Below are 22,120 nucleotides of genomic sequence, written 5' to 3'. Positions count from 1 at the left end.
AATTTATTATTCATCTTGGACTTAGCTGTTAGTGAATGTACACCTATAAAATTTAGATTTCAGATTATTAGTTTTGATAACAGAAACAGAAAGGTTGAGCTTCAGGTTATTATGGATTAGCAAAAGCAAATGGATATTGATTGAACTGTGCTTTTAAACTTTCTTTTCGGAGAGCTCATTACTGTGGTCTGGGAGGGCTGTGGGAAGACATGTCAAGTCTGATGTTATTTTTCTAGCTGATGCATGTATCAGCCAGGATACAAGTAGGCATTAATCCTAATGTCTCATTAATAAAGGGGGAAAAAAGCAGCTTACTGTTAATGAAAATTATGATTATTTAATCTTAAAAAAATAGAAGTATTTGGATCCTAATCTGTATATTTTTTGCTAACTCAACCCCAACAGCTGAAACATGAGCCAAATACATACCATGCAAAACTGGGAGCTGTGCACACTCTGGTGTTGGATGTAGGTTGCAGGATGCCCTGGCAGGGGTGGGGTCATCCAGAGACTGCTCGCTTTGTGCTGAAACTCCTCCAAGGCTAAGGCCCCTACGCTTCATAAACTGATGTATAGTTACAGTGCTGAGCAGATTAGGTGCTGCTTTTGCCACAAAAACTTGAAAGGTGATAATATTTCAGCTAAGGATTTTAAGAAGTGGTATTAGAAGTTTTAATGCAAGCTTTTTTAGGCTACAGCTTAGTATAGAGCAGTAAAATATGCCCGGGTCCGTGAACACAGGTTTAAATCAGAAGAACAAATCTGAGTCTTCTTGAACTTCTCTGCTTCCTTGTTCTGCAAAATATCTGCTATATGTTATCATCTCTTCCAGGGTAAATTATAAACTGGTTTCATCTCATAGATATTTGTTAGGTCTACTGTTAGAAGAAACTGAAAGTCATCATGTGCTTGGAGATATTTACTTTGTGGTTTCATATTACAATCAAATGAACATTGGTCAGTTTGATAATTATATTTCTCTTCTAGAGTTGGGAAAAATACATTTTTCACAAACACAAATTTTTAAGCTAAATCTGAAAGAAGACTGTATAAAAAAAAATTAATGGAAAGATCTCCCAATATTTCAAGTTTGATTGGTTTAAACTAGGAATAGTAATTATAGATTTACACATCAAAATTAAACACATATTTAAAAGCATCTTCTTTGCTATTCTCTGCTGTCTTAAGATTTAGTCTCGTAGCTATGTATCTGTGAAGAGAGGACAAAATTTCATAGAGCTTTTGAATTTCCTTTCATTGAAGCAAGACATCTGTGTGGTAGAAGTAAGCTGCTGACAAGTTTTTTCTTTCCATCTTCTCCTAGGTTTCCCTTGTCCACCTCCTAAAGACGGTGCGGTTGCTCCGCCTGTTGCGTCTCCTTCAGAAGCTGGATCGTTACTCCCAGCACAGCACAATCGTTCTCACGCTTCTCATGTCCATGTTTGCCTTGCTTGCTCACTGGATGGCCTGTATTTGGTATGTCATAGGGAAAAGGGAGATGGAACAGAATAACCCCCTTACCTGGGACATTGGTAAGTCCTTCCATCCTACGTACACATATACACATGTATATATCCATATATGTCATCATCATCATCATCATCATCATCATCATCATCATCATCATATGTATGTAAATATATAAAAGCACATGTATAAGTCACTCATGATTTTGGAGTTTGTTCAATCTTACACAATTTTTTGGTGCTGTCTGTAGAAAAAAAGGAAGAGATTGGCGTTCTAAATCTTGGGTCAATTTGAAAAAGAGGGTTAAAATAAAAAGAAATTGGCAAAAAGAAAAAACAATGAGATTTTTAAGAGTGATTCAAAGTTTTGAAAATTGAGGATCTGGATAGGAAAGGGCTAGACAGAAAGTGTAAAAGAATAGATGAGAAAGTTCATGGGTTTTGTGAATGAGGAAAATTCATCAACAGAGACATTCCTTTGAGTATGCTGATTATTCCTTCCTATACATTAAATCAGATAGACCCTGAAATGCCAAGTTAAAAACTCCCTTTGGAACTATTGTTTAGCGGGTTTGCAGGTTATGCTCTTTTGCAGAGCACATGAGGTGTTTATCAGTGGAGAGATGGTTTGGGGATGCTCAGTTTTGGTCCAATGTTTTCTACCCCATCCTTCATTCTGATTTAATTGAGTGTTCCATGTTGGTTCCTTAGATTTTAAGCTTTTCATTTTTTGTTAAAGGTTTATTATTATTCCTAGGAGTTGTACCCACATGTGATGATACTATGGGGAAGCAATATACCTTATATAGGAGCCAGGTACTCGTACACCCTCACCACTCGTACAGTACCACCACCAGGTACTCGTACACTGTTGAAGGTGTGTTACCCACTAGTGCAACAGCTGAGACTTGACATCTTCCCACATGGGTCATTCTGACTTTACTGTAAAAGCACATTTCTTTTGCTGTCTTTCTCAGATGCCACAACAACCCCCTTTTCTCCCTTTTCTTTCTGATTCCTTGTGTTCTATCTTTTTAATTCTACTTGTAGTTACCTTTAGCCTAATCTATTCACTGAAGCAGGAGAGGAAATCAAGTCAGCAGTAAAATTAACTGGAGAAGGGAAGCCTGGCTAGTTTCTTTATGCTATTAGATATGGAAGACATGATTAAAAAGCATACAGATAAATTCTAATATATAAGTTATCAGTGAGAGAAAAAGAATGCATGTGTATCTTTCATAAACGGACTGTCTAATGTTCAGGCAGAGTTTCCCAACAGAAAAAATATCTGGGGGGGGGGGGAATAATGCAAACACCTGTGGCCAAAGGCTCAGTGATGTGCATTCAAACTGCAATTGTCCTGTTGTTATCTCCTTTGATTTCTTTTCTCTTAACCCTGTTAGCATCTGTCTAAATCATCTGATAACCATAAATCTGAGGGAAAAAAGACAAGCATGTTAAAGGTGGTTGACCTCAGAGAGGTGAGGATGCTGGGTCAGGTAGAGGAAAAGAAGAAGCGAAGTCCTATTTTTTTTATAGGTTACTTAAAGCTTTGTGGAGTTTCTTATTCTTCTAGTTAGTTGTTTATTTCTCTTCCCCTTTGTGAACCAGGTCTGTGACCTGCTGCTGAAATCCTCATGGAGTGCAAACCTCTTAAAGAAAAGACTGCAGCTGCAGGGGAGAACATACAAAGAAAGCCCACTGTGCAAAAATTGGTCAAATACTGTTAACAGAGAAACAAATCCAGATAATAATAGTAATAATAATAGTAATAGTAATAATAATAATTGTCTCTAGTGGGAAGTAGCTATGAAGACACATTGTCAGCTTATATAGGCCACAAAAAATAGCTGGTTTCAAAGCATTCATTGCAGTCCAAATGATGATGATGGGCTGTGTCCTTGCTCCCCAGGCAGGGCTGCTGGCTGTTCTCCCCATGCTCCCTTTTCCCCAGGCCAAGGCCGCAGTCAGGAAACTCTCTTCATATACCCTGGGGCTCTTGCCATTTATTGCTATGAAAACATTAGCTTTCACCAATAAGTTTTCTCCTTTCTTGGGCTAGGGCAATAACAAGAAAATGTCCCAACAACCTCATCAGAAGCAATCCCAGTTTAACTAGAACAGTGACATTTCCGAGAAGTCCTATTTGTGTCTCAGTGAAGAGTTTTGTTTCTGGGTTATCACACACTGATAGTCTTCTAGTGGGCTTCCCAGGCAGAAACTGCTCCATAAGAGCCCCTCACTGTTAGCTCGTCCTGGCCTGTGAGACTCAGTGACATTCCCTGGGCAGCTGCAGGCATGGCAGCACATTGGATAGGCCAGGGCACTTCCATATTGGATGGCCAAGGCACCTCCACGTTGGATGGGCCAAGGTACTTCTTACTGGTGTGTACTCTCAGACTTTAGCCTCCTACCTGGAAAAAGGGCTTCACCATTTGGCTTACAGCATGATTTTGTTTTGGTTGTTTTTCTAATACTGTGGGTTTGCATTTTTGCCTGGAAAGCTGTTCTATTTGTAGATAGTCTCTAAAATATTTAGATGCTATAAATGTATAATAAAAATTACACTGTAATGACTCCTGCAAAGCTCTTACAGATATTAGTTCTGTATCTATCAGAATGGTTATTTCTAACGTTGTAAGTTAAATAATTTATGGCTTTGGGGATTTGCTTGGAGTTTTTGTTTGCTTGCTTGGTTTTTTTTTAAGTGAAACAGTTTTAAAATGTTAAAGTATTAGAAACTGGTTTAAAGAAAAGAGATCAAAAAAATCCAGATATCTGACATGAAGCTGCTGTTTTGCAAAGACCATTTCAGAACTGATGAAATTTCTGTATAAGCTTATGTGTCACATATATGAGCAGAAAAATCAGATTATGTAATTTCTTCAATCAGTGCAAATTTTATTGCTCTCCACATGCAAACTACTTGCTGGTGAAATACAATGAAATTAAGTCTTGGCCCTCTGCGTGCAATATCTTTTGCTACTCTGATGATATACTGCTGATTATATGTAGCTAGACTTTCCTTTCACCTTAAGAAAACTTTCAGTAACAAGTTCATTATACCTCACAGCATCCGCATAGGTGATATGTTGAGGGGAGAATGGTAAGTATGATTTAGAGTATGAGTTATTAAGGAAAGTGAAATGAGATCTGGAGATAATAATAAATCACAAGCAAAAAATGTATACAGAAGAAATCTTGATTGGAGTATAATTAAGGTAATATTACTGTAAGACACTGAGGACATTCAGTTCTCCTGAAGGAAGACCTCAACTTAAAATTTTTGGAGAGCATGTAAAAGAGACCTATTACAGCAGGCAAAGTAGTAAAATAGATCCTAAGCCTTATATTTATAGATTTTAATTTTTTAACTTTTAATTTTGATACATTAATACCAAAACTCAAGACTCAAGTTTCAATCAATACATCTTATACAAAATTTATTCCAGCCATTAAGAGGCCTTCTAATTGACAGTATTAAAAATACAGTACAAGTTATGAATCCTATACTATTTTTCATTTAAAGAAATGTGCCTGCTCTTTGGAATCTCTACTTTTGATTCTTCACTGGAGTGTCTCAGATTATGTGCACCTGAAAAACTGGTGCACTGAGTATGGATGATGCAATGTATACAATAGCTGAAATATAGGAATGGGTTTGTTCTAAGAAATGAAAATGATGCCTGGAATGAAAAGAAGATTCATTTGCTTTTTATGCTTGCTGCTGTTTTTTTTTTGAGGGTGGAGAGGTGCAGGCTGGGGGAAGAGGCAGAGGAGAAAAAGCTTTTAACAACCTTCTTACTCCATTTAGTGCTTCCTCAGAAACACTGCAGCACAGATTTCAAGGAGGTTTGCTGGCACTTAAAGTAAATATTTTAAAGCTGCAGTACCGTTAACATAAGACTTTGAACCTTGCTGTGCCATCAGATATGCACCATAGCCCCATATGCACATTGACTTTAGTGGGAGCGGCATTTGCTTCTGTGTATCTCTGGCGAATTTAAACAAATTAGGTGCTTAATTTGCATTTGGATTGGGGCAATGGGAGTGATACAGTTTTTCCTATGAAAATACCCAGGACTGAAAATGGTATTTGCTTTGTTCTTGCTGGACCTAATTGTAAGGCTTTACTTCACTTTTTGTCCTTATTCAGGCAACATTACCATTGCAAATAATATAAAAACATGGTTACGTTCACAAATTTAGCCATATGGCTGCAAAATGAGAAAGGTGTAGTGTTTGGGTATATTATTCATGAATTGTCATGATGTGGTGGCATTCGGTCTTACAGCAGTGTAGCATACTGTTAAAATCTGGATCTATTGCGTAGCTCTAGTATTGCCACATTTAACTGAATTATTTGGAAGATATGCAGTATGGACACTGTTTTCAGAGCTAGAAGCCTTTACCTCAGCAAGTTCTCCCATCTCAGGACACAGTTGTTCCATGTGCAGCAGCTTGACTCTAACGTCTGATAAAAGACAAAAATGCTGGATGGATCATTCCCATCCACCTGAGGCACTGGTACAGTTCTTGTCCTGCTTTTCTCTTCTAGCATTTTCAGGTCTCTCTCTGTTGCATTCCACCTTGTTCTGCTCATTTGTTTTCATTGGTGAAATGGATGCTTCCCTGAGACATGGAATGATTTTAAGCAACCTATAAAAATAAGATTAATTTTCTGTTACCTGACACGGAGTAGAGGCTAGGCTATGTAGAGGTTCCCGTCTGATTGTAACGCTCTAATTCCATTGGTTCTCGTTTCTGTAGTTTAGCTGGCATTAGATTTAGGCATAGGTTCTTTATTTGCTGACTGCTCTTTTGTATTAGTATATACTGAGCTATTCCCCCTCAGGTTCTTATCAAATATAAGAAAATGACTTTTCAATCTGTCTCTGCAGGGAACAGATAATATTGAAAATATTTCCTACTGCTGAAGGCATTAATTCTGTAAGAACCATATGATGAGGTGTCTTGAGTGTAATGAGGAGGTTAGGAGAGGGACAAGAGTCAGGATACTGGCTCCCTTGGGTAGTCAAAGCTGTCAGGTAAAATTTATGTAATTATCTCAAAACCAAAAAATTCTTCCTGTATATCAGAAATTTAGCTGCAACTTTTTGTTAGTCCATCTACAGTAACACAACATTCTCACTATGGAGATGTTGTTATCAATGCAAAATACGTTAAAAAAAATAACCTGTGCTTTTATAGAAAACAAAGTATACGGGCTTACTTTGGGAGAAGCTTTAAAATTGGGTGTGTAAAGGGTATTGTTATTCCGCTATTTAAATCTTTATTTCAATGTAATACTTCCACTTTCATTTCAGGTTTTTACTCATTTTCTATTGGTTTTATACTTCACAGCATTTTTGAAAACAAGAATTCAATTGTGACTGAACCACTGTAGTTTCATACTCTGCAATACAAAACTTCCCCCACCAAATTTGTCCAGCACACACTGGTAGTGTGAGCCTTTAAAAGGCCCTGGATGCTGACTTTGAGTGAATACCCTCAATTAGCTCTCAGTGGCAGAGTTAGGTACAGAATAAGGTACACAGCACCTGAGTGGTGCCAGTAGGAAATGTTGAAAATAGGGTTGTGCCTTCAGGCCCTTTTACTCAGGTTTTATATACCTCATGTTGGACTGAACTGAACAGCCCAAGTTCGCAGCTGAGTCCTAGAGGGAATTTAGGTGCAGGGACAAGGTGGCTGAAGGACCCCTGCTGGGTGAAGATAGGAGAGGATCTCCAAGTATCTTAATCATGTAAAGATAGTGGCACTTCTGGCCTGATGTAGAAGTTGGCTGAAATGGATTGTCCAAAACATAGGTGTCTTATGTCTTAGATGCAAACTTTAGGTTACATTCTTGAGCTTGTGTTCCTAAATTCTGCCCAAGTCCTTTGTGGTCCCCAGGTAGCTTCAGTCTTGTCAGAAAACTGAAGTCAGCATCACTGGAATATCCATTAAGAGAGACATTGCCCTGAATTCTCTTGAGTTTCAACAGCTTGGGAAGTTTTAGTGCCAGGAACTTTCTTCCAAGTTTATTCTAAGAAACCCGAGGCAATTGTTAGTTTTTATAATGTTCTGAGCAATTTTACTAGGAATTCCGAAGGTACGGATTTAAGTATAACCTTGACAATAGATACTTAAGACATTGGTATATTTATTGGGCTTAAAACTCTGGCTAGCCTCTTTTCAGAAAAAAGACTATTTTTAGGTACATGTATCAGGTAGTCCTTTCTCAAATAATGTATGTTAGTGATTTAACTAAGTTTCTGGTGCTCTTGGATCCAGCATAACCATGGGGTAAATAACACTAGAAATCATATTGGAAAAATCAGTGTCGTTACATACATTCTTGATCAATACAATAGATAATTTGGTAAATAATAATTACTTAACTTTTGACTCTTAGTATTTTTCATATTGTATTGCACCTCACAACTACTCTAGAAGCAGGTAGATATTAATGCATCATGATATTTTTGCAAAGGAGTGTAATGACTTAAATGGCTAGACATGACAAACAAGATGGTATTAAAGCTGAGATAGAGGTTTGGTGTTTACTTTTATTTTTTTTGTATATAAATTGTGTTAATGATCTCAGATCATTCCAGCTTTGTCTCCTCTGCTAAATAATTAAAAAAATTGGGTTTGAATGTGATGTGAGAAATTTTTACTAAATTAAGCATTGAAAAACCAAAACAAAGAGAAGTATGAAAAATAATGGGATTTTTAAATCTGATTGCCAGTCTAAGACTGATTGCCAATCTGCTTTTGAACCCTCTGAGACTCATATTTTCAACATATTCTTGGCAACATTGGCAACCAGGAACTTAGTTTTAAAAAAATATGAAAGCTGAGATTTTGTGTGATCACAGATTTCCAGGTACTGGGGCTGTCACGAAAATCAGCTAACGGAAAACATAGGGTAAAACTGTAACGCTAAAGAATGGTCAGTTTTTGGACACAGATGATGTGTTTGGTGCATGCAGATGAGTGTACCTACTTCTGTATTCCAGACCTACCTTCTGGAGTTTGAACCTGGACCTACATCAAAACAACTTCTAGTAATTTCAACAAATGTTCAGCTTATGAAGAGCTAGTACTAATGAGCCACAGCTGGAGCCTTGGGAAAGGCTGCAGCTGGCACCTGCTCTCGTGCTATCTGGCAGATGGCAAGGTTCGGCGCAGGTGCCCTGCACTCCCCAGTCTTCTTTGGTAGGAACCGCAGCTCAGGCTTTTTTGTTGCACTATAAGAACTAAATGAATCCTCCTTACTGACAGAAAGAATACTTGTAAGTTTCCAAGGGTCCTGGCCAAGAAAACTGTCTTCTACTATAAAATATTGGTCTAGTTTCACTGCTCTAAACACACACATCCATCTGGTTAGAACTGACATGCATAAATTTATAAATCCTGGCACAGAGCAAGAAAGAACGTCATGCTGACTACGTTGCACAGGGCATCATTCAAAATAAATGATCAATTGTTCATTTCAGTCTGTCATCTCTGTACCTGAATGTTTGATTTTAATTTTTCTTCCAGTCTGCTTCATTACATTTTTGATTATCGGTTTTCTTCACTTTTTGTCATTAGTAATAACAGAATATGTGCCTTTGGAATTATGTTTTTTTAAGGTTTTCTTTCTGGTTTTTAAGAGGTATCTTTAAGAAAAAGAATTTAAAAAATATAGTTTTGTCATGCATGAGTGCTGGCATCTTCAGTTTAGTAGAATAAATATCTATATATACTTAGAGATATAGATATATATATATATATATAAAATAAATAAATGCTCTGTTGACCTGGAGTACTGTATTGAAGGTCCATTGTTTTGTGGAATAGAAATACCTCTATACTCACCTGTCCATTTTGTTTGTGGGAAGCATGGCTGAAAATTCACTTCTAATTAATATAAGAAGGAAATGGTTGATGGCTACCACTCTTGTGAAGTATCTTGGGGTATCAGTATCTGAAAGCCTTAGCCAACTAATTTGGGTCATTTCGTGCAGTACTATATGAAATAATTAGCCCCTGGAGTGTCATACAGAAATAATGAATAGGAATAAAATAGGAAACCAAAACAAGAAAATTACTTTGAAGCTATGAAACTTTTCAAAGCACTCATCTTACAAATGATTTACAAACAGTACTTACTACGTTGCACATACTTGGAGAAAGACAAGGATGTAGCAAAGTACTGAAGCATTATATAGTGATGAAGCACTCTAAGGCAATTGAAACAGAAATTTTTAATCCCAGAAAATCTATCATTGGAATGCCTTTAAATATTTTTAATGTCTTCTTTAAATCTTTATGAGTATTACTCCTCTGTGAAAGTAACTCTTTTATTGTATACACAATGTGTATACAATAATTCCATGAATTAATGTTTGGAGTGCACAATTTCTAGACTTGTTAGAACAAAAGTAGATAAAATCATTAAAATCATGAAGAAATTAGAGTGAATAAATGTACAAATGTACAACCAAAAAATATTTATTTAAAGTTTGCCGAATACCTTACCTGAGTGATTAAAACAATTCTGATGTAAAATACTATATATGAGGCCTAATTTGGAGAAGCTTGTGGTGCAAAATATTAATGAAAGAAAACTTTTTGTTTTATCTAATTGGGTTACACTTTTGAATTAGTATAAATAAGGAGAGAAAGTTCATCTAGCTTTTGAAGAAGAAATCCCATTTGTAAGATTACTTACAAATTTTACTCACTATTTTAATGGGACATAGTATTTTCTGTGTCTGTCAGTCTGATAGATTAGACACAGAGAGATTTAAATGCTGCAAGGAGGTTTTATGTGCAAAGCTGTGACCACCAGAGTATATGCTGGAAGTATGAGTGGAAATCTGTCTGCACATGGTAAAGACCTATACTTACAATTTAAGGTCTTGTAAAGGTTTACCTGAAAACCTGGACCTACTTTTCTGCCTGTTTTTTATGTTAAGTATATACTAAACCATAAATATAAATCATATACTAATATACTTTCTAGGAAAGGTTTTCTTAATTAACATCCCTCTTTTCAGACCTGGGTATACCAGACCTTGTCAGGATTTGGAATATAAATTTATATTTTAAAATATTCATAGATATTAATTTTGTGGAAATTATTCCGTTTTGTATTTATTTGTAAAAACAACTCTGTTTTTGAGGTGCAAATGTGTGAAACCAAAGTGTCATTTGTTGAGCTGAACTGAATTTTTTTCCTCTGCATTTAGAGTAACATTAATCTGTAGTTTAGCTGCTTTAGGCCTTAGTAAGTTTTATTTTGCCATTCTTCCCTGCTGTTCTTTTCTACAGACTCAGTTCCTTGATTAAACTGTATTTTCCTTTACACACCGTACTTTGCCTTCTGATTAAGCCATTTTAGCAATCATGAAATACCCCAGGACCAAGATACCCTGTTGGATTTGAAGCCCTTGAAAAAATAGGTACAAAAGTACCTTATAAAAGGGAGTATGAGATTTTTATGTAGTTATTAATACATTTTCAAGATTTTGTACCTAGTAAAAAACTTCTGGGCAATATTACTGAAAAGTAAAAGTCTGGTGTGTGGATGAAGTCCCTGAGATTTGACAATCTGTGTCTAACCACAGGCTACCTACACATCATTAACTCTACCTAACATTCATTAACTCTACAAAGCAGTTTTTATTGGAAGTTGAACATATTGTGCATAAAAGTCGTGCTCAATCAATTTGAAGTTATATCAGAGTCTTTTAACCCTTAAATGCTGTACTTGGAGTGTTGGCTGGAGAGAACCATTGGGGTTTATTTAGACCAGCCAGCTGGTTGAAGCAGGACTATCATATGCACTAAATCGGGTCAGACATTACTTGCTCCATTCAAGTCCTGAACACTGTCAAGATTGGAGAGGACTCCATCTCTTTTGGTACCTTGTTCTAGGGTTGCACTACCCTCTTTGGAAAGCTTTGTACCATTTTGCTAAAATATTAGTGTCTATTACATGTTGGTGTAATAGGAAGTTTTGTTAGGATTTCTCAAAAATCTCTCCTTCTACTTTTAAAGCTCATGGTCTTGGCTGTTCAAATTGTAATATCTTAAAACCCACAAAACCATTGCTATATATTTTGAAATCTTTTCAGCAACTGCTTCAATATCTGGTTGGACTGCCTCTCAGCTCCATCACATAGGTAGAGATTCTAGGGAGTTAGAATGCCATGTTGCATTCCAGACACATCCCATAATGACTAAAATGGCTTTGCTTTTCTTCTATAGCACAAGCATGCCTTACATTCTTAATCTAGAGATGTCCTTTGTGTATATTCCTATTTTCTATTTATTTATCTCTTTTTTTCCTGCCCTTTAACAGCTCAGGTGCTTGATATTAGAAGGGGCTTTCTGCTGCCAGAATAGAAAATCATTTCCCTATAAAAATGAAGAAATTATTCTTCCCAGACTCTTTTTCATTTTTACCTTCCTTGGAAAGTATTTGTGCTCCTTTTGTACTTTCAGGTGACAATGCTTAACTGTCAGCAAAACAAGTCAATGTGAAGCTATAAGAGTATGTCACAGTATTCTGCAGCATATAAAGTTTTACACAAGACCTATTTTGTAAAAATAATTATACCTAATTATTCTAAATCATTTTTCACTGTCAGATCTAAGAGAGCTAGAGATAAAAATGCTAATGCTTAGGATTCCCTTATGTCATGCACTTCAAAAAGACCTGTCAGATCTGCACACACATGTATTATTTCAGAACTGCTGTAGCTTCAAACACGTAGTGTGCTTTCCCATTAAGACACCACCTTTCTTCTTTACCTTTTATTCTTTCTTTATATCAAGCCTTTATTGCATTACAATTTCTTGAGGTTTTTACTATGTTTAGATATATATACTGGAGTAAAATATCTCCTATGGTTGATTTCCCCCTCAAAAAGCCAAGTATGTTTGGATCTAAACTTCCTTGATTCAGATGACACATAATTAAAAACATATTGAAAAATGTTACTTATGTTGTAGATTCAAGGATTTGAAAATTAAGACAAGGCAAGAGCAAATAAAGTGTTAATACCATTTATCATATGGCTGCCTGACAAAGTCCTGATCCAGAAAGCAACACAGTGGCTTCTTAAATAAGAAGACAGAAGAAAAGACCTAGACGATACTGTAAAATCTATGGAGCAAGCAAGGAACAGATTGTAGCGAGGGTTAACATACTTAGCTGTTATCTAACCAGCATGGATGTTATTAATATAGAAGACAAGGAGAAATGGATGTCATGTAGACTGCAGCAGTCTATACTGACCCAAACTGAACTCCATACTGTCATTATCATCTCCTGTGCAGGCTAGTCAGATGGAACTTAGCTTGGTTTTTTTGCAATTACCCTTTCATTTGTGATTAGATGTACAAAAGGAAACAGTTTCTCTGCTGAGGCTTCTGCGTCTGTTTTACCAAACTGGGAGGCTGCATTTGAATATGTAGGAGCTGCTGAATATTGGCATGATTTCTGGAGTGGGGAAGATGGCAGGAGAGGGGAAGGTACCACCTGTCAGGGACCACCTATTGCACTACTCAGATTTAAAAAGCAGAGAGGACTCTTACAGAAGAGTCTAGAAGTAAACAGCTCTATTCTTGCAGATTGCTGACAGTTAAATAGACAGTATGAAAGTATTTGTGGCATATTGCACTGTTTTTATAAAAAATATAGTCCTCTTGATATCTTGCTCTTGCAAATAAATAATATTTTCTTTTACAGAGAATTTAAGGCATTGACTACCACTGTCATTGCCTCCGTGAAAATTTATTTGCAGATTCTGAGTCAGAACTGTAAATATACTAACTCTTAGAACTGAGATATTGTCATAAGTACTGAAAAACTTTAGCCTGTATTTCTCTGATGGTGAAATCTGAGCAAGTGAGAACATCAGGTGAGATTAATTTACCAACTATGTCACACTGCACACATAAAGACCCAAAGTTTTGCAGAACTGACATTCTGCAAGGTTTTGTTTCATGGGATATTTTTTGCGCATTTTAATAATAAAGTTTTCATTTTAAAGTGATCTGTATATGGAGGAGGATACTTATTTCTTTAAGAAGACGTGAATGTGTCACCTATAGTAGCTCAAGATCTCTTTGGTCTGATTTGGACTCCAAATACATAAAACTGCAAAGCAGATTTCCAACTCTTCAGCTGACACCATAAAAAAAAAAAAGTCATTATCAGTAATTTTATTGCAGCAGCACCTGGGATGGTAGCTATGGGTCAAGACCCTCTTGTCTCCGTTGCTGAATTAACACAGGATAAAAAGGCTGCTCTTGCCCAAGAGGGTATTACAGTCTAAATATAAGACAAGAAAAGCTCTAACAGATGGGTACAGACCGATGGAGCACAGGGAAGCAAAGAGGGCATAGATAGACGTGCTCTTTGCACTGAATGGACTAGGAGCACTAACATTTCTAATTGCAAGCTTAGCTGCAAGGCATTTGATAGCCTGAAAAAGGACAGTAACAGCCAGTCTGCCTAACATTAAATGAGGAGACTCTTTGTACAGTGACAGTGTGACCACCTCCTTCAAGAAGATTATTTGCAAATGATTTATATCCCTTTGATTATAGTCTTGCAATTTATTTCTTAAATTACCTATATGTTTAGACTTGTATGGTTTACCTGTAATCTAAAAATTAAATTAACATTATACAATATTGCAAAAATAGTAGCTAATTTACTAATGCTACTAATTTCTTTTAGTGTAAGAACCCTAGAATATATATTGGGGAGAACAAAGCAAGATAATTTAAAAAAAAAAAAGGTATTTTTCTTCACTCCAAATACATTAATGGCTTTAGAGTTGTTTGTAAACTATTCCTAGTAAAAATAAAAATTTTAATAAAAATAATTAGCTATACCTAATGCTTTATATGTATTGACTGCTACATTCACGGAAAGTTGGTGTTGAAAATATCCCCATCTTGTCCTTTTAGTGATTTGGGGAAGAGAAAGTAAACTACTGACTTGCAAAAGCGAGAAAGATTTAAATCTCCCACATATTCAAACACAGCTATCTGACAAATTACTGTCGAGAAGAGCTGTGCATGCTTACCACAGAGAAGAAGAGTTTCTAATACATTTCTTTTCTAAATTTACCTACTCCTTGATAAATAGACTGAAGGAATTTATGACCTAGTTCTGCAGGAATGCAGGTGCACTGACCATGTACACTGGAGTTTCTTCTCAGAAGTCTAAATGTTTCGAGAACTCTCATAAAATATCAAAATAAATGTGTTCCTTGCAGATCTGCTGGGTCAGCTCTTAAAATTCTTATACATAACCCTTATACATAATATAGACAGGTCTCTATCTTGGAATAAATGTATCTCTGCTATAAGAGGAATCTTTATTAGATTGTATGGTGAAACTGGTGTGAAGTTATATTGAAGTCTTCCTCATAAATATGAACAACAAATCTATGCAGCTGTCTGGAGCCTTATGAGGCAGTAAGGTAGTAATACAGCATAGGGATGAGAGGGATAACCCACCCAAAGCCTCCCCAGTCAGCCTGCAGGGCCAAGCCACCGAGTAGGACAACCACAGGCATCCAATTACCATTCCACATGGCAAGTGGTCCTAGAGGAAAAGTCTTCCAGTGATGATAACCTCTGTGTTCACACAGAGCATTAGCTAGCTTTTTGGAGACTTTCTCCACTCAAGGGGACATGTCTCCACTCCCCTCATACCACTCCTATCTTTCCTCTCTCACCAGAATATACTGTACTTGTAGACATGAAATAACTTCTCTGGAAAGAGAATATTTTGCCCCATGGCAAAGAAGAAATGTAAATACTAATTCACATGAATTATCTACCACTTCAGGGAGTATCTGGGGCTCTGACTGTGAAACTGTCTGGGCTGGTCCTTGGGGATTTCTCCAACACAGTAGAAGAAAAAGTAAAACTGCAAAACTTTATTTTGCAGGCAAAATAAGGTAGGGCATAATCTAGAAATATTAATATTTAATGCATAAATATAGTTAAATTCTGTCTAGAAACTGGGGCTTGAAATGTGTGAAGCTGTTGGTAATTCATGGACACTGTGTTTTCTGGAGTGTTTACATAGTATTTTGCATTAGGTGGAAGAGCTGCAGAACTCCAACCTGCTCTTACTTTTTAGCGACCAAATATTTTTAAAAATGTATCTTTCCAACATTGTTTTCTAAAAAAATCCTAGGACTGAAAGTATTTCATGTCAGGTCTCTTGCTCTATCACTTATAAGCTGTGAATGTGCCCAGGAGTGGTCAACCAGGGACTTTGGAAATCGCATTATAATCCATGCACTTATAGTTCTTTCACTGGGGTGAATTACTAGCTTTCCATAGGATAAAAAGTATTCTTGCACTTATGCCTTTTCAAAATTAAAATTTAAATTATTTAAAAGACCACACATTGTTGATGACAAGAAATTGAATGCTTTCTACAAGGAATTTTTGTCAGTATCTTGAAGGTGGCATCAACTTTATCACGAGAATACAGGAATGTTATATTCTTATTCTAAGCAGTGATACTTTGGAGTTGAGTTTTATCAGATAATTAAAGCTTAATTGTTAGCTTTTCATTACTTCTGTTTTGTTGTTATCAACAACATTGCAATTAGATCTTAGATTTTTTTCCTTTTTTAATCCTTGGTTGAACACCTCTTCTTCCTGAAACTACTTAGTTCATTGAATATTTATTGCACCATGAAAACTTCATTTTCAGTGAGCAGAATGGGTCAATATCTTGTTATGACTTTGTCAAGTTAAATGAGTTAAAGCTTTGCAAAATGTGATTTTTTTTATAATACCTTCTAAGTATATATTCGATTAGAAATACAACAGCCAATTTATTTACAAAGGGTATTATTCAGCCTTACAAAAGAATTACATGGGTTGTCACCTTTCAAATAAAATCAACTTTCTGTAGACCTGACGAAGTTTAAGTTTGTATCTGAAAATGATCTAACTAAAGGGAGTACACATTTAGTTTGGAAAACTCTATGGGTTTTAAAAGCCTTTAAAACATCTGCCTTAATGTTTGCTCTCTAGATAGTCAAAAACTTTCCCTAAGGATCTTGGGAAAGATACTCTTTCCTCTAGATCATTGCCCAAGAAGCACATCAGGCATTGCACATGCAAAGGGTACTCCATCATTTAAGGCAAGCATTCAAAAGGAACAGTTATGAAGGTAACCATTTCACCCACCTACCTCTGACTACAGAGGCTTGTTTATCTTGAATGTCCAAGCCTCATGGAGCAGTGGGACGTATCTGGATGCTGTTTATCTTTGGTTGTTGTTTTTATTTCTGACTGTGTTATGTCCAAGTTCAGACTTTCTATGGGCAATTTACAGACTTCGGAAAATCAGTGGTAGGATTCCCAAAGTCTGGCAGAGGACTACAATTTCATCTATGTTCAAATCCTGTTTTTTTTTTTAATTTGGTCTATAATAAAAATAAAAAGTAGATGCAAAGGTATGAATTGTCAGCATTATTAGAAGCGTGTTTGTGCCTTGGATTTTGGCTCATGCCCATCTCTTACTTCATTTGCTAATTTGGGAAGAGTTGTAATAAGAATTGTATCCAGTCTCTCTGCAGTGGAAATCAAATTGCATTTTTATTGAATCTATCCATTCTTGTGTCCACATAACATCTAGTATGACAATGTTCCTAAAAATTTCCACTCGTGAATCTTCATCTATAATTTTGGAGAGAAGATGTCTCATCAGGGTTTAATTCTGAGAAGGGCATGGTTTTGAAATTATCAACTGTTTTTCTTTTAATTTAAAACTATTACATTTCTTGTCATTTGCATTGTTTGAAAGCTCCCCAAAAACATGCTGTTAATGTTTTCACGTGGATATTTATATATGTCTATATACCACTTACATGAATGAAGGCTCTATTTTTCTTTATGGATTAGGCTTTAAAGACGAACATCTCAGATCAGAAGCATGAAATCTTCTTATAAAATTTGTTCTCTCTCCTTTAAAGATTTTACTTACTGAATAGAAAAAAGCATAGAGTACATGATAGAAAAGGGGTTATTCTTTTCCTGTTCGATTACAAATTAGAGGGATTGTTTTGTTTGTTTGGGTTTTTTATTGTCTATAATGTGGGTATTCATCAAGCAAAAGTGTATAAACTTTTATCTATATCTGTAGAAAGTTTTGTGTAGTTTCTATCATGATAGTATCCATGTACCTCAGTCCAGAGGTTAAGTATAATCTGCTTGTATAAGTTTAACACAGTTAACCTTTCACTACCTGGATTAGTTGGTGCAGTGAATGCACCATGAAAGTACCAAGGATTATGACCCCAACATAGAAAAATGGGGGGAAACATTAAAACAGACAAATGTTAGATTTAAAATATACAGGTAGTGTGTCACAAAGGGAAGAGAAAGGTGATGCTGTGAACTGTGGAAGGTAGATATCTCTGCTATGCATTGATCTGAAGCAGTAATCCCCATACTTGCTGTATGCGTGGCAGTTCCCAGTCAGCACAGTTATGCCTGGGCTCTGGCCCCAGGTTACACAGGGTAGCCTTGAGAGCACCTCTACAGCAAGGACTTCAGTCACAGACAATTGAGATAAAACTGTGTTTCTTATAGTCCAAGTTAAATCTATTTATTTTCTATGTCATGTAAAAAATTTCCCTCCACAAAATTTGACCATGTGGATTTGACTGCAATAGATGTTCCTCGAGTTCTCTCACACTATCAAGTCTCATTCATACCCATGTTATATGTCTTTCTAATTTAAGAAAAAAAAAGTCATTAAATCTGTCATAATAAAGAATAAAATCTGTTAAGGACCACATTTTACAAAGCTAAAATAAGAAAACATATTTTTTAGAATAAATTATTTTATGACTTACTTTAACATTTTTAAGCAGTTACAGTGCTTGAGAAAAATCTCAATGTCTTTATAGTATACCTTTTCTTTCTCATTTTATGTGTCTACTGTTTGTGGGAAAGTGTGTTAGCTGAATAAAGACCAAGGAGACCAGATTAATGCCAATTTTTCCTCATTGTCATGAATCCATTATGATTATGTCCGTTGTACTAATACTGAAGCCATTCTAGTCTAAATGCCACTTAACTTTTACTTATTTTGAATGCCAGTTAAAATTATCTTGTTCAAATATAAACCTCTGGGCCAGATAGGCCAGAGCTGTTCCTTCGTGGCCTGTGCTTGTTGGCATGTCATACAGATGTATCTCAGGTTTCCTCTTATATATGTAACATTTAATTTATTATCTTAAGTTTCAAAAGAGCATAAATTCATGTCCTGTATTTTACTACTGTTCAAATCTGCCATTAGGGTACATGTCATGTAGCTGTGTTTTTACACTCTTAGAACCTGTAACTGCCACACTTTCAGGATTGTGGCTTTTTTTTTTTTTTTTTTGGTACCTGTTTCTTTCTAATCTGTGTGAAAGAAAAGCCTAATGCATGTTTTATTTATTGACCTGGTGCAATAAGGTCTTACACATTTACAGTCCTCCAGAAGCAGTGGTTGAAGTTATGATTGCTCCTGTCTCCTCTGGGGTTCTTTAATTGTAAAACCATCTGCTCTGGTACCTGGGAACTTCTCCTATCATGACAGGCAAAACTCCACCGTGAATCAAACCTGTAAACAAATGATCAGATTTTGTGACAATGAAAGAGTAACAGTGATGTTTCACAGGGTGAAGTAGTAGGAATGGTGCTGTTTAGCCTATTAATAGTCTGGAAAAACTGCAAAGCTTTTAACAGGAAAAAATTGCACATGTCAAAAACATTTTGGCTAGACAGAGATAAAAAAAACTTTGAGTACCTTGAGAAGAACTTGAATGCCTTAAATGAGTAATTATCATGAGAAGAGAGGCAATGATTATTCAATAATGCGGGCATGCACACTAGAAGAAGTAAAATGATTTAATCTTCTTGTATGCCTTTAGATTCCGAATGCATAGAATCAGTCAGCAACAACTGGAGAGTAACTGTGCAAAATTCTTTGGAGCAATCTTAAAAGCAAAGCTAATGTTTTAATGTCTAATGAATGATAGTTACAGTTTTATACGGAAGAATATATTCATTATGCTGTTGTAAAAAATCTTATCTCAGATACAATATTAGCTCTGGCTTCCCCTCCTCAAATGCACTTTAACTATGACACATTCTGAAGCAGCCACAAGGACAGTTGATGGAAGTGATTTGGACATCTAAAATCACAGAAACTGTTATCACAAGTGCCTTTACCTAAAAGGAAGGAAATTTACCTATTTGTTCTATCTTAGCAACTGTTTTGCCTTAGGCTTTATTTTGTGGAGGTTAATAATTCAAAGAAACATAGTAGAGACAGATACAAGCTCAAAATCTTGGTTTCATTGAGATCAGTGGAAAACTTGCAACATTTCTCCCCCATTTAAAATGGAAATATGAAATATTCATTTGCAGATCAGAGGGTGCAGCTATGTAATGAAAGGATGGTATGGTTTGCCATGCAAACATATAGCTCCTCACTGCCTGGCTCTAGATCTGAAATGAGGAGCTAATTTAAAAATGCACTTGAGTGATGAAGGATCTTTTTTATCTTGTATTGTTTTTTCTCTTGTATAGTTTGTGGGTTTTCTGTTTTCTCCTTAATGACCCTAAACTCTTCACTGCAACACAGTACTAGTCCTAAGATAGAGACTTCTGTGTTAAAAGTTATAATCTATTTACACCAGAAGGCTGCATGTGCTTTGTTCAGGATGTTTTTCTATTATTTTTTAATCTTTGGTGACTTACTTATACTTTTTGTATTTTTTTTTTCTTCACTATTTCTGGGTTTTCTTTGTTTTTAGATGGTTTTGTATTACCTGCTATTTTCTAATGTACAGTTCTAGGCTTTGGAGACTCATAAAGAAGACATGGCATCTAATAATGCCATTGCCATATTTGTGCTTTCATGTAGAGCTACAGAGTTTTTCAGTTGAGCCAGAAAAACAAAACTAAGCCTCAAACATAGTCCTTAAAGATAACCCACACTCAGCAGTGTCCTTTAGTTTACTCACTACATATTCTCTGTCCCTACTGTCAGCATAGTATCAATTACTCTCTCTCCTCACTAGCATGAATGGGACAAGTATGACTTGGCCTTATGTGAGGTTCAAATACTGTTTAAACACCAAAAAAAACCAATTACATGAGAGTAGATAGGCTTTCCTATGTTTACATTTCCTCTAGGAATACTTGAAGTCCCTAAATTTGACGTGGATTCATAGCTGAGAGAAGCTTGGCCTTTGTCCCATCCTTTTCTCTTTTAACATCAGCACTACTGGTCTGTTGGGGACCATTCCTGCTTGCAGGCATTCAGGGATGCTCTAAGATGTTTTCCTCATCCCTACCTCTTTATGCTTCCTGATACTGTAGTGCAGAATAAACCAGAGATTTATGGTCTGTTTTTTAACTGGGAAAGAAAATGTTTGTCTTACTTATAGAATAAGTGCTGTGGGTAATTAATGCTATAGAAAATGCAACTCTTTTCCAAGTTTTTGAAGTGCCAGACAGTATTTTGGTATGTTAAGTGTCTGGCATGTAAGGAAAATCTAAGTAGTAGAATAGAATGAAACTGCGAATTATAGGGAGTGAGGCACCTACTCAATACAGAGTTAGCACCAAACCAGGAGAAGACTGAGCTTTTGAGAGGCTAGTAAATGAAATAATGTGTTTTATATCTAGTTAAAAAGTTTGTAATCTATGGATGTTTAAATGCTTTTTTATGCTTCTACTGATACTTGAACACTTCCCCGATATAGAGAAATGAGACTCAGTATAGATTCTTACAGTAATTTTCAAAGTAGCCTAATGGAGCTAAATATCCAATTCCTATTGACTTTTTGATAGGACTTGATTACTTAAGTGCTCTTTTTCTCTTTGAAAGGTCTTCCTCTTAATTATGCTGATTGGTGCTTTAAAATGTCTTCAAAGTAAGAGAGCTATACCTAGATAATGCTAATTCCGAACCAGTCAAGATTCATAATGCTAAATTCTAGGAAGCTCCATCTGACTACAAGGTATATTTATTTTCCTCTTCTTCCCTGAGGGCAGGAATTAATTGCTCAGGTTTGCCAGAAAATTTGCTGAGAGCTATTACCTGCAGGAACCGAAAAGGAAAAGGAATTAGTCAATGATGTTACCTCGTGACTATTTCCATTGGCTAATGGAAGTATTTATGATCAACACCATCTTGGCTCTACCCTGAAATGAAAAAAAAAAAAAAATTCAGTGCTAACAAGAAGATGATTTGGAAGATCTTGCAGCATTTTATATACTGTGACTGAAATATCATTCTATATTATTTCTTCAAAAGGTCCTGATTAGGATAATCTCTAACAACCAAAGTAGAAGTGAGAAGCTATAAACATGTTCTTATCTACAAGTCAGAAGAATATATGTATTGGCTTTTCACTTTCAGATAAACACTTTCTCTTCCAAGTCTAAATCTCCAAAGAAATTTATCTAACAGCTTTTCTTTATATTGTGGGCATTATTTTCACAATTGTTAAGAATTGCTAATAATTTCTATCTGCTACTGTTGTAGCTCAGTGATAAGCCATTCATCCTACTGAGAAGATCATTTGTCTGACCCTCAGTTATAC

The 22,120-nt window shown here is 35.9% G+C and overlaps 1 protein-coding gene and 1 long non-coding RNA gene across 2 annotated transcripts in view; one reads left to right on the top strand and one right to left on the bottom strand.

The window, feature by feature from the left end:
- The window catches only part of KCNH8 (potassium voltage-gated channel subfamily H member 8), a 177,994-nt gene that overhangs the window by 106,558 nt on the left and 49,316 nt on the right, over positions 1-22,120 (top strand). The window contains exon 7 of the mRNA XM_051808258.1: positions 1,325-1,532. Within this exon, the coding sequence (XP_051664218.1) occupies positions 1,325-1,532 (208 nt within the window). The remainder of the gene's footprint in view (positions 1-1,324; positions 1,533-22,120) is intronic.
- LOC127480291 (uncharacterized) lies at positions 1,619-21,695 on the bottom strand. Its single transcript, XR_007907823.1, has 4 exons — positions 21,659-21,695; positions 18,985-19,125; positions 5,983-6,125; positions 1,619-1,711 (listed from the first exon to the last, which is right to left on the bottom strand). It is a non-coding gene; the product is annotated as an uncharacterized LOC127480291 (long non-coding RNA).

This window comes from Manacus candei, unplaced genomic scaffold, assembly GCF_025592945.1.
Source record: "Manacus candei isolate 608988 ecotype Guabito, Panama unplaced genomic scaffold, ASM2559294v1 h1tg000072l, whole genome shotgun sequence".
NCBI lineage: Eukaryota > Metazoa > Chordata > Aves > Passeriformes > Pipridae > Manacus > Manacus candei.
The sequence above is the reverse complement of the archived record's forward strand: the minus strand, read 5'-3'. Positions and strand labels throughout refer to the sequence as shown.